This window comes from Lithobates pipiens, unplaced genomic scaffold, assembly GCF_037356315.1.
Source record: "Lithobates pipiens isolate NorthernLeopardFrog02 unplaced genomic scaffold, aLitPip1_a1.2 Scaffold_16, whole genome shotgun sequence".
Lineage (NCBI taxonomy): Eukaryota > Metazoa > Chordata > Amphibia > Anura > Ranidae > Lithobates > Lithobates pipiens.
Window position 1 is genome coordinate 108,183,095 of NW_027507748.1, and position 12,748 is coordinate 108,195,842.

The 12,748-nt window shown below is 46.8% G+C and overlaps 1 protein-coding gene across 1 annotated transcript in view; it reads left to right on the forward strand.

Annotated features, from left to right (window-relative positions):
- The window catches only part of ZRSR2 (zinc finger CCCH-type, RNA binding motif and serine/arginine rich 2), a 55,654-nt gene that overhangs the window by 32,778 nt on the left and 10,128 nt on the right, over positions 1-12,748 (forward strand). The window contains exon 9 of the mRNA XM_077480239.1: positions 5,193-5,248. Within this exon, the coding sequence (XP_077336365.1) occupies positions 5,193-5,248 (56 nt within the window). The remainder of the gene's footprint in view (positions 1-5,192; positions 5,249-12,748) is intronic.

The window sequence follows — 12,748 nt, forward strand, 5'->3', positions numbered from 1 at the left end:
ACGAACAGAGAGGCTGACTTCCAGAAGGGAGCCATAGCAGACAGATATACCCTTAGAGCCCGGACCACGTCCAGGGAATGGAGGGCCACCTCCTTGGGATTTGTTGGTTCAGGACACAGAGATGGTAACACAATGTCTTCATTGATGTGAAAAGATGAAACCACCTTCCTTGTGGATAACAAGATGGGGTGACTTGCAAGACAAGGCCGCCAGTTCCGAAACCCTCCTGGCCGATGTAATGGCCACTAGGAAGACCACTTTCTGGGAAAGAGACAACCAGGGAATTTCCCTGATGATCTCAAATGGCGGTTTCTGAAGTGCTAATAGTGGCAGGTTCAGATCCCATGGGGGCAAGGGTGGGCGCACCGGAGGAACTACATGCTGGACTCCTTGTGCAAAGGTGCTTACTAGGGAGTGAGATGCCAGGGGTCGTTGGGGGGGGGGGCACAGCCAAAGCTGATATCTGTCCCTTTAAAGCTGCTAAAAGCCAGTTTGTAGTCTCTACTCCTCGCTGTAGGAACAGCAGGATCCTGGAAACGGAACAGGTGCGTGGACGCCATACCATCTCCTCACACATGGAGATCTGAGCCTTCCATGTACGATGGTATATCATCCGAGAAGAAGATTTCTGTGCCCTCAACATAGTTGAAATCACAGAATTAGACAGGCCTCGGTTCCTTAGCACCTGGCTCTCAACAGCCATGCCGTTAAAACGAGAGATGGTAAAGCAGGATGGAGAATGGGACCTTGAGACAGAAGGTCTTCTCGCATCTGTAGCCGCCAGGGAGCATCCGCAACCAGGCGTACTAGGTCAGCGTACCAGGGACGCCAAGACCAATTTGGGGCAATCCGTATCAGTACCTCATCCTCCACTCTGCGTAGCAGACGTGGTAACAGTTTTAGTGGAGATTAGGCGTGGATCAGTTGGTACTGATCCCATGGAGCCACCAACGTGTCTAACGTGCCCGACTAAGGATCTCTTGTCCTAGATTCGAACCTCGGCACCTTCCGATTGAGTCGGGAGACCAGGAGATCCACGTCTGGTGTGCCCCACTGCAGGCACAGAAGCCTGAACACCTCTGGATGCAAGGACCACTCTAATGGGTCCAGCATCTGGTGACTTAGTCTGCCTGCCAGTTTTCTACTCCCTGAATGTAAATGGCCGACAGGGCCCGGTACATGTCGCTCTCCCCACTGAAGGATGTGAACGACCTCCCATGCTGCAGCCGAGCTTCTTGTTCCTCCTTGATGGTTGACCTATGCCACCGCCATGGCGTTGTCTGACTAGATCCTGATCTGACGCCCTCTTAGTCTCGTCGACCATGTGGAGAGGCATAGCCTGATCGCTCGGAGCTTGAGCACATTGATCTGCAACTTGGATTCCTCCCCCCGACCAGAGGCCCTGGGTCGACTGTACTCCCAGTATTCCACCCCAGCCAGTCAGACTGGTGTCCGTTGTGATCACTGCCCAATGTAGAGGTAGGAATGACTTCCCAGACCGAAGTGCCGGGGATCTCAGCCACCAGAGTAGGGAGTCCCTGACTGACTGGCTCACCCGAATCTGCCGATCCAGGGATAACGGAGATTTGTCCCATTTTGTCAATATCTCCTTCTGCAAGACTCTGGTGTGAAACTGGGAGCACGGTACCACCTCGAAGGAAGCCACCATGAGACCCAGGACTCTCGTGCAGAAGCGCATCTACGACAACCTGCGGTTCATCAACAGAGTCTGCAGTTTGTCTGAAGGGAGAAACACTCGCTTCCACGGAGTCCAGCAGTAAGCCTAGGTACTCCAGGTGCTGAGTCGGCACAAGCACTGACTTCTTTAGGTTCAACAGGCACCCAAATTTCTGCAAGGTTTGAATGGTGATCGCCACATCCTCCTTTTAATTCTGAGGCGGAAGCTGCTCTCGGGAGGAGATCGTCTAGGTAACCCACGATTGCGATCTCGCGTTGTTGCAACAATGCCAAAATTGGAGCCAATACTTTAGTAAAGACTCGGGTGCTGCAGCCAAGCCAAAGGGGAGAGCCACAAACTGGCAGTGGGCTTCCCCTACTACAAATTGCAGAAACCTGAGGCATATGGGTATGTGCAGGTACGCGTCCTGGATGTCCAAGGACACCAAGGAGTGCCCCTGATGGAGTGCAGCGACAACTGACCAAACTGATTCCATTCTGAACCTCTGTACTTTTACAAAGAAATTGAGGGCTTTCAGGTCCAAAATTGGACATACCCCCTTCCTTTTTGGGGACTACAAACAGATTGGAGTAGAACCCCTGAAACCTTTCCGTTTCCGGAACAGGCACTATCACCCCGCAGCTTAGCAGGTCCCTTACTGCCCCCGATAGGGCCTCCCGGTGAGCCGGGAGTAAGGGTATGCTGGAGGGGAAGAACTGTTTGGTGGCCAAGAGAGGAACTCTATCTTGTAGCCGATGAAATCAGTCCGCAGACCCATTGGTCGGACAGCCTAGAGGCCCACCACACTGCAAACTCCCGAAGGCGATCCCTCATCCGAGTGATGGGCGGGGAGAAACCTTCATACCGTAGCACTTTTGTTTGCAGGCTTGTTAGACTTGCGAGTCCAGGGGCACGTCTGTCGCTCAGTAGTCGCCCTGTCAGACTTGGATCATTTAGTCTAAGTCCCAGGCAGACGAAAAAGTCTCTTGAGCGGAAAATGAGGGCCCCTGCTTGCGGTGTGACTCCTTACTCTTCCTGGCCTGTGGGAGCAAGGTGCTCTTCCCACCTGGTGACATTCTTAATAATGTCATCCAGCGAGGCTCCAAATAGCTGATTACCAAGAAAGGGTAGATCCGTCAAGGCTTTTTTAGATGCCTGGTCTGCAGACCAGCATTTTAGCCAAATCAGGCGCCGCAGCACCACTACTGACACTTAAGCCCTGGAGAGCAAAGGAAGCCTATCCAGGGCTGCGACACAAACGTACTTAAGGCCGTGCACTAACTGGTCTGCTAGTTTCACACAGACAGGAGTAGCCTACTGCTTCTCCAATTTAGGGTGCAAAAGTTTTGCCCATTCAGTGTCTGTGACACTAGTGCTGTGACCAGTACTGGTCGTAATGCTGCCCCACAACCGTAAACAAGGAACGGGCCACTGCCTCGGCCTTCCTGTCGGTAGGGTCCTTAAATGCAGGTGTCCCCTCTACCGGGATCGTGGTTACTTTATTTAACCTGGATCCTGGGGGGGGGGGGTCCACGACCGTGGAAGCCAACCATTTTTTTTTTTTTTTTAAGAAAGCTCTCCTCAAAGGGTTATCCCACCATTCTTTTGGGGACCGAGAAGGTCCGCTGCGGGCTTCCCCATTCCTTGTATATGAACTTATCGAAATAAGTCAGATATGGAAACACCTTAGGTGTACGGACTGGCTTACGGGACCCAAAAGGGACTGCTACTTCAGCAGAGGATCCTGCTGTATCCTGAATTTTCAGGGTATCGCACACAGCTGTGATAAGTGCTCCAACTAGCGATTTGTCTTGCGCGGACCCGGACAGGGAATCATCCTTACTGTCCGATCGGTCTTGGTCAGCGTCATCAGACACATCAGAGCAGGGGCAGCCAGTTGCTGCGGGGCCCGAGTCTGCATCAGAGCTGTTCCTGGAGGATGGGGGGGGGGGGGGGCAGGTGCCACTTATCACCTTTTGTGCCTGTACACCGCCTCCACCCTGGCAACGAACGTTTCAAGGACTGCCGACAAACCGTCCAAAGGCACTGCACTGTTTTCAGATGAGGCGGTTGCAATTGCAGGGAGTTCTGGGGAAGAAACACCAGTCTCTGAAGCCATGCTGACCCACCCTGTCTTCCACCTTGGGGACTTAGGACAGGTGCACAATCCTACCCTCCTAGCTGCTGCAGACCTCAGAACCCCACCTCAGAACTCGCCACCCCGACCGAGTGCTGTGCTATTTTGTTACAGGTGTCTGCATCCGGTATCAGCTCCCAGGTGTCCAGAGCAAAAAAAACTTGCCGTTCTGAGGATAAAAACTGTGCTAAGCTACAACAAAATGGCCGCCCTGTATAAGGGACAATCACAGGGAAAATGGCCACCGACCATGCTTTCCACTGAGATGCACAGAAAATGGCCGACAAGCAACTGTACACAGTGAATGAACAGAGATAATGGCGGCAGAACAGCACTATGGCGACAGCACATGCAGAGCCTCCAGACACCCAGGGACACAGACACCCAACGCAGCCCCCAATCTAAGGCCAGAGCCCCCCCGGAGGACCCCTGGCCCAGGTACCCACGCCACTCAGAAGCCCAGTCATGCAGCATCCCCCACGTGGGGGGGGGGAGGAAAATGTGGACAGAGAGGGACCCCCCTAATCGACCTCCCAGGGGAATGCCCAGCTGCTCAATCCCACTGAGGCACGGAGAGCTGTACTTGCTATCCGGACGAGTTGGGGACATTCCATCACAGACCCACTCCTGAGCAGTACGGCACACTGTGACAAGGCCATTGATAGTTCGGTCATATGTGTGCCCCGGAGCGTTGCACTCACCGGCCGCCCCTGGAGCCTGAGTGGCATGTCGTAGCCGAGCCAGCCTGGGGAGACTTCAAGGATCTAGATTATCCAGCCTGCTGTTGATAGCAGATCACAGGATCTTAAAATCTTGCGCAAAAGGCAAAAATGCAGAAAATTCCCAGGACCGATGGTCCCGCAGGGACCCTAAGTCTCCTTCTCATTCTCTAGGCAGAAATAAGCTGAGCTGCAGGAGGCAGGCTGAGAGGTTATTACCAGAGAGACCGCCCCCTGGGCAGAACTGTAAAGTTCTGTTGTTTTTCACATATTACATGTTCTGCCTAGTCCTCTCCTGAAGGTGGTGTAATAACCTACGGTCAAGATTACTGGAGCTGTGTCAGTCAATGAATGAAAGAGAAATAAAGTTGCACACCTGTCAAGGTTTTCACTTTCTGTACAACGGTGGGAATGTGTTGAACTCAGTTGTGAATGCTATGGGAAGCTCTTTATTGTGTTTTTGTTTTGTTTTGTTTTTTTGTTTTGTTTTTTGGAGGGGGTTTGTCATACTTTTAATGTTTCATGAGAGGTATTGTGTAATGGAGAAAACCCCACTTCTTGCATCTGGTAAAAGTCCCGGAGAGTAGTCATAATCAGAAATATGTATCTACATGTTATATACAAGTCAAGTGTAATCTCTTTGTTGTTTTCTCTCCAGGTTAGCTGTAATTTCGAGCCTCATTTAAGAGGAAATGTGTACGTACAATATCAGATGTAAGTGTTACTATTTTATTATTTACTCTTTTTTTTTTTTTTTTTTCCTCTCTCTCTGCTGTGAACTGTATGGTTTACAAGTTTACTTCCCACCAGGCTGCATGCACTGTGCAGCTGTTGACATTGTTTCTCCAAGCTTGTTTAAGTGGTAGTAAACTCCGTATTCTTTTACCTAAAATAGGGCTTGTAGTTGCAGTAAATATTTCCTAAATGTGCACCGTTCGAGAGCTGTAGCAGCCTGTGACGTCACGGGCACACTGCGCTCTCAATGGACGGCGCACCATCCATTGAGAGAGCCCTGCTACACCTGTGACTGTCACGTGCATGCACGGGAGTGACGTTCTCACACCTTGGCCAGTCAAACTGTTGAAGCCTGTGAACCCGGAAGGAAAACCGGGTGAGGATGGATACCCTGTCAGCTGTGATATCGCACCACTGGAGGGTTTCATTCTAAGGTAAGTCTTTAATACTATGTGATGCATACTAGCACATTGTGCTCATAACTTGCAGGGAGAAGATTTTATTTTTTTCCCTTTCTTGAAGCAAGACTCCTCTCTTACAGCAGAGGATGTCGTTTCATTTGTGTCCAATCTTGACGTGAAGAGTTAATCCAGCTCTGAGCAGTCCTCTTATTCTCAGCAAGATAAAAACAGATATCCTTATCTTATTCAGAGTGTGAGAGAGGCATTCTGTGAACTTCACATCCCCCCTCCTTTCTTCTCCAGCTCTCCCAGGATTGGCTGCTCCACACCTCAGCATGATTGGGCATGCTGAAGTCATGTGGGGACTTTCTTGTTTTGACTGAATGTTGGTGATCATGGGGCATAATAAACAAGACCAGCAGAAGTTCAGTGTAAGAAATATGATGCCTGGCCAAGGGGACTGTAGAGGTGGGCGGGGAGTATACTGTATTCACAACACCACCAACCGAGCCCTGGACTACAGACCTGCCCACAGAATCCTGAGTATTGCAGATCTCCAAATGGCTAAAAGGGTGATATGTGACAGGTAAAGATACATGCAGGAGGCATGTATATCCTTATAGATCAGCACTATGGAAGTAATTTAGAAATGATGAGATGCTTTACATCCACTTTAATATTTTGTAAGAAAATGGTTTAATATAATGTCATAAAAAAAATTGCCTTTCCATTTCAGTTCGCAGTTAGACATAGGAGTGCAAGCAAAAGGTTCCATCAGGCAAAGTTCTGTTCAAGCCTCATTGTCACATTAACTTTAGGGCTCATGCACACTGGTGTACTTTTTGCTGTGCTGAGATCCATAATTTCTATAGATCTGCACACAACAGTATTACAATGGGGCAAAAAAGTATTTAGTCAGCCACCAATTGTGGAAGTTCTCCCACATAAAAAGATGAGGCCTGTAATTGTCATCATAGGTATACCTCAACTATGAGAGACAAAATGTGGAAACAAATCCAGACAATCACATTGTCTGATTTGGAAATAATTAATTTATTTTCGAATTATGGTGGAAAATAATAAGTGTTTTGTCAATATCAAAAGTTTATCTCAATACTTTGTTATATATCCTTTGTTGGCAATGAGAGAGGTCCAAAAGTTTTCTGTAAGTCATCACAAGGTTGTCGCACAATGTTGCTGGTATGTTAGCCCATTCCTCCATGCAGATCTCCTCTAGAGCAGTGATGCTTTGGGGCTGTCACTGGGAAACACAGACTTTCAACTTCCTCCGAAGGTTTTCTTTGGGATTGAGATCTGGAGACTGGCTAGGCAACTCCAGGACCTTGAAATGCTTCTTATGAAGCCACTCCTTCGTTGCCCAGGCGGTGTGTTTTGGATCATTGTCATACTGAAAGACCCAGCCACGTTTCATCTTTATTGCCCTTGCTGATGGGAGGAGGTTTGCACTCAAAATCTCATGATATATGACTCCATTCATTCTTTCATGTACACGGATCAGTCGTCCTGTTCCCCTTGCAGAGAAACAGCCCCCAAAGCATGATGTTGCTACCCCCATGCTTCACAGTAGGTATGGTGTTCTTTGGTTGAAACTCAGCATTCTCTCTCCTCCAAACACGAGTTGTGTTTCTACCAAACAGTTCTACTTTGGTTTCATCTGACCATATGACATTCTCCCAATCCTCTTCTGGATCATCCAAATGCTCTCTAGCAAACCTTAGACGGGCTCGGACATGTACTGGTTTAAGCAGGGGGACGCGTCTGGCACTGCAGGATCTGAGTCCCTGGCGAGTAGTGTGTTACTGATGGTAGCCTTTGTTACGTTGGTCCCAGCTCTCTGCAGGTCATTCACTAGGCCCCCCCCCCTGTGTGGTTCTGGGATTTTTGCTCACTGTTCTTGTGATAATTTTGACCCCATGGGTGAGATCTTGCGTGGAGCCCCTGATCAAGGGAGATTATCAGTGGTTTTGTATGTCTTCCTTTTTCTAATTATTGCTCCCACACTTGATTTCTTCACACCAAGCTACTTGCCTATTGCAGATTCAGTCTTCCCAGCCTGGTGCAGGTCTACAATTTTGTTTCTTGTGTCCTTCAATAGCTCTTTGGTCTTCATCATAGTAGCGCTTTGGAGTGTGACTGTTCGAGGTTGTGGACAGGTGTCTTTTATACTGATAAGTTCAAACAGGTGCCATTAATACAGATAATGAGTGGAGGACAGAGGAGCCTCTTAAAGAAGATGATACAGGTCTGTGAGAGACAGAAATCTTGCTTATTTGTAGGTGACCAAATACTTATTTTCCACCATAATTTGCAAATAAGTTCTTTCAAAAATCAGACAATGTGATTGTCTGTCTGGATTTGTTTCCACATTTTGTCTCTCATAGTTGAGGTATACCTATGATGACGATTACAGGCCTCTCATCTTTTTAAGTGGGAGAACTTGCACAATTGGTGGCTGACTAAATACTTTTTTGCCCCACTGTATATGGTATGGGCTTATTCACGCTGGTCCGTTTTTTGGGTATTCTTGATCTGATTTGGATTGCATTTTAGGTTTCTATTCTTGTAAACATTTATGCTATTGTTTACATACAGTGTAAGTGAGCCCTATATGCTGCCGCTGCTTAGCGCCAGCATGTAAACCTCATTTGTTTGTAATCAGAGGCAGCACAGCGACAGAATGGCCTTGGCTTCAGTCAAACTGCCACTGCTGGTTACACAATATTGTTTACATGTTGGCCCTGAATGAGTCATACATGCATAGGTGTAGAGCTTGGCCTTCAGTGTGTAAAATCAGTGATGGCTGCACAAGAGCAGAATGTATTTACCTAGAAAATATGTATATAAGCTCTTGTATATCTATGTATTAAAAGGTAGTATAGATCACCTTATACTTCTCAGATCCAACTCTCTAGTCCCAGCTTTGCTGATACACACTACTACTACTCTCATCTTCTGTCCTGTTTGCCACCACTGATCCCTACTTGTTTTTGCTTTGTTTTTTTGCTCTGGTATCCAAAAACAGTTCAGTAAGAAGATGAGATCTGACCCTACATGTCCATCATTGAGTATGTTTGCTGGAACTAACATTTGATCATCTGCGCTAAGAAAATTGCATCAATGAGCAATATATTTTGACTATTACAGATGGCAGTATATGAAAGGAAGCTGAGCAGTAGATTCCTTTTTTATTTTCTTTTTTTTTCTTTTTGTTCTTCCCTGCTATGTTTTCTAACTTTTTCTAACAGTATTTCTAAATTGTTGCAGACAATTACATCAATTTATATTTTCACTATTTTGGCTTGATTTGTATTTCAGAAATGCACATGATGTGTTTGGAACAAACAGATTTTTTTTTTCATGTTGTCTTTTAGGCAGACCCCAGATAACAAATAAGTCACTATTTCTTATCTCTCCAAAACAACGGTTTTCTGAGCTGGGTGATTGTAGTATAAGTAAAATGTTTCATTCACAGGGGTGGGCATGCAGTGTTTTTTACATTTTGTATTCTGCAGAGGAACTTCTGAAGTGCTCAGTATGATCCAAGCTAATCCTTTGTCTTAAACACAGCTATGAGCTCGGTTTTTTATCAGAGACACAAAATATCAACCTATATTCATGTTGTTACAGTAGTGCTTAAAGGACAAAGTCACTTTAGCTACATATTTACTTCTCTGTGTTAGTGACACCCAGTGGAGTTTTTATCCTCTGTGTAGTAATTTCCATTGCTGGCTGAATTTACTCAGTACTCCTACAGTACAGATACTTAAGTGGATTCTATGTTAAATTAGCTCAGGGGACTGGAGTATCTGTAGCAAAAGTGTAGTTGTACTTTGAAGAGGCACTGTTATAAAAGTATAGAACACACAAGCAGCTGCAGGAATGACTTTTGTGATGCAATACTTTCAGAGGGAGCATTATTCTGCAGCATCTCTGGCTAGCCAGTCTGTCAGCTATGACTGAAGGATACTGCCTATGGCAGTCTCTCAGCTACCAACAGGGCATACACCTAATATCTGAAATCAAGGTTAAAGTGGCCTGCAGTCACCTCGCAGCAAAGAAGGCACCATTTTGTGCTGCTATAGTTAACTTGGATTGTGGCAAGTGTGTTTTTTTTTTTTTTCCTCTCTATGTGTGTTAGAGGCACTGAACAATGTCTGAAGCAATGTCCCAAAAAAATAAAAGGCCAGCAGAGGGAAATTGACTAGCCACCAGTATTGCCTGGTCTCCCTGTAGCTGATCTTTCTCCATTATTATCTCCATTATTATCTCCATTATTCCCTTACCATACCTTGTTTTTCACTGTCGCTCCGTGTGCAGTCAAAACCTTTCCCTTCCTCATCTCCGTCTAGCATCCAGGGGCAGCAGCGCTTTAGATCTCACACAGATAAACATCTAAGGCTGTAGACACAAAATTGCCAAGGCACCATCACTTACCAGAAAGTGCACTGCTATTTTTTAAGAAGTGTTGAGGAAAGGGTACACCAGGGGTGCGACGGCGGCTCCCAGTGTTTCTTCCTATATGTTTCTCCTTCTATCCTCTCCCCTCATGCCGGACCTGCCGAACGTCACCCGAGCGTAAATTGTAAGTTTTAAAAGTAAGGAGGGGGCATGTTGGGGAATGGAATGGGGTGTAGCTTAGCGCGGTGCCGTGTGCGGGACTCGGCATTCACGAGTATCGCACAGCACAGGGCTGCTGAGACCATAAGACAGACTTGGTGCGTACAGGGCAGTTGGCTGAATGGACACAGGAGCAGTAAGGTCATGTAAAGCTGGTGCATACAGGTATTCCCAGTACTCATTTACTCAGCATCAGGCTGAGCATTAATAGCAGCTTTTCCTATGCTGGACTATAGCTCAGAAGGTGGTGCGCTGGTTATTATGGTACCTCTGCTTCGGTGCTTAGGACTATGCCTTCCAAGAAGGGTACAGACACCTCAAAGAAAGGCTCCTAAGGCATCTCTATCAGGCTCTGAGGATTCTAGTCATGCCTCCACAGTACCTTCCTCCCTGGAGAGATAATAGGTGGCTAATCGGGGTGAGCTGTTGGGATGGTCAGTTGCAGCTGTTTCCAATCGTACAGCCCATGTTTGTTACTGAAGATGTTTGTCCTCAGCTTTGGTTGGGTTGCTATAGAGGTGAGCTGTTTAATCGCATCCTCTTCCTGGAGTGCAAAGAAACGCGATAGATCTCCCTTTCCCACACCGGGCCCTCAAGCAAGGGAGCAGCAGTGATCACATAAAAACACATGATCGCATAACATGATCATATAAATGCAGGTTTGGATGGATATGAGTGCTTGATCACACAAGGGTGCTTGATCGCACAAGATGCTTAATCGCATAAGGATGTTTGATAGTACAAGGATGCTTGACCACGCAGAGAGGTTTGATCGCCTAAACATGCATGGTTGAAATATGAGGCATGTTAATGCATATTTACATTAAATATACAGGATTCCTCATGTTCACATAGAAATGCATGTCTGCATAGATACGTGTTGCGTAATGTGACATAACATGTTTCATAAACGCATGCTTACTTTGCAAAGCTGCTTGTTACATGGATGCGGCTGTACAGTGCGCACTTTTAGTTTCTTGCCTAAAAGCATACTTGTATGGACCATGCTTCCATGAACACACGCTTCCATGAAGGCATATTGCTTTGATACATGCTCTTTTGGAACTATTTACCTATGTTTGCATAACTACGGAACTGCCTAGGGGGAGAAGCCTACAAAACAGAGTCCCAAGGCCTCCTTATGTTGGGGCGCCCCTGCTCGATCAAGGTGGAGGAAGACTTCTATGGTTTTTTTCAGGGGCTAGTCAAGAAGATTCTTGATGGATCGGTCATCTGTGGTAGCTGTAGGCTACTCCCCAAAGACCTATGAAAGTAAGCCTTTGTCTGTCGCTAAATCACGTTGAGCGATCCTCCAGCGAAGGGGAACCCATTCGCTGGCAGACCGAGCTGGGTATTGCATGGGCCCCACCGCCCCTTAGTCGGGAGGGGTGGAGGAGGCTTGGAAAGTTTGGAAGCCTTGAGCCCGAGCGCCCTTCACGAGAGGGGCGTTCGGCCAGGCGCCCGAACGCTCACGGCCTAGGATGGATTGGTGTCTCAGGTGTAATCAGAGACCCCCTCAGAAGAAGCGGGGATATGTGGTTTTATTCAAATCTCTTCACGGTACCGAAACTGATTGGAGATGTCAGACCCATTTTTAGATCTCAAAGATCTGAATCGCTTCCTAAATATTCTCTCCTGTCGCATAGTCAGTGCGGTCAGTTGTATCCACCCTATAGGGAGGAGAAGTTGTAGCATCAATAGACATCAAAGATGCATATCTATATGTGCCAATTTTCACTAATGCACCCCCATACCATCAGAGATGCAGGCTTTTGAACGGAGTGCTAAAAACAATCTGGGAGGTCTGTCTCATTTTTAGTCCAGAGGACGCTTTGCCCATTATATTCAAAAAGAATGTTAAAATTTGATTAGTCTAACCATGGAACAATTTTTTTACTTTGCAGCAGACCGTTTTAAATGAGGTTTGGCCCAGAGAAGACAGCGTTGTCCTGATATGGCTGCTTCTTTGCATGATGGACCTTTTCCTTGCATTTTTGGATGCCACGTCCAGCTGTGTTCAGACAGTGATTTTTGAAAGTATTCCTGAGCCCATGGAGTGATATCCATCACAGAATCATGCCAGCTTATAATGCAGTGCTGTCTGTGGGCCCAAAGATCATGGGCATCCAATATTGTGTTTTCAGCTTTGTCCCTTGTGCACAGAGATTTCTCTAGATTCTTGGACTCTCTTGATATTGCCGTGTTTTCCCGAAAATAAGCCCAGGTCTCATATTACTCTTTTAGCTCTTCTAATGTAATGTGCTGTCTTCCATTGGAAGAATTGAGAGAAGCAGTGGCCAATCTATCGAATAATAAATATCCTGTGTCAAACGACCTACCGGGAGAAATATATAAAACCTATGGAGATGTGTTATTGCCCGATCTCCTAACAGTTAATCACGCTTAGGAGATGGGGTCCTTGCCTTCGATGAATGAAGCT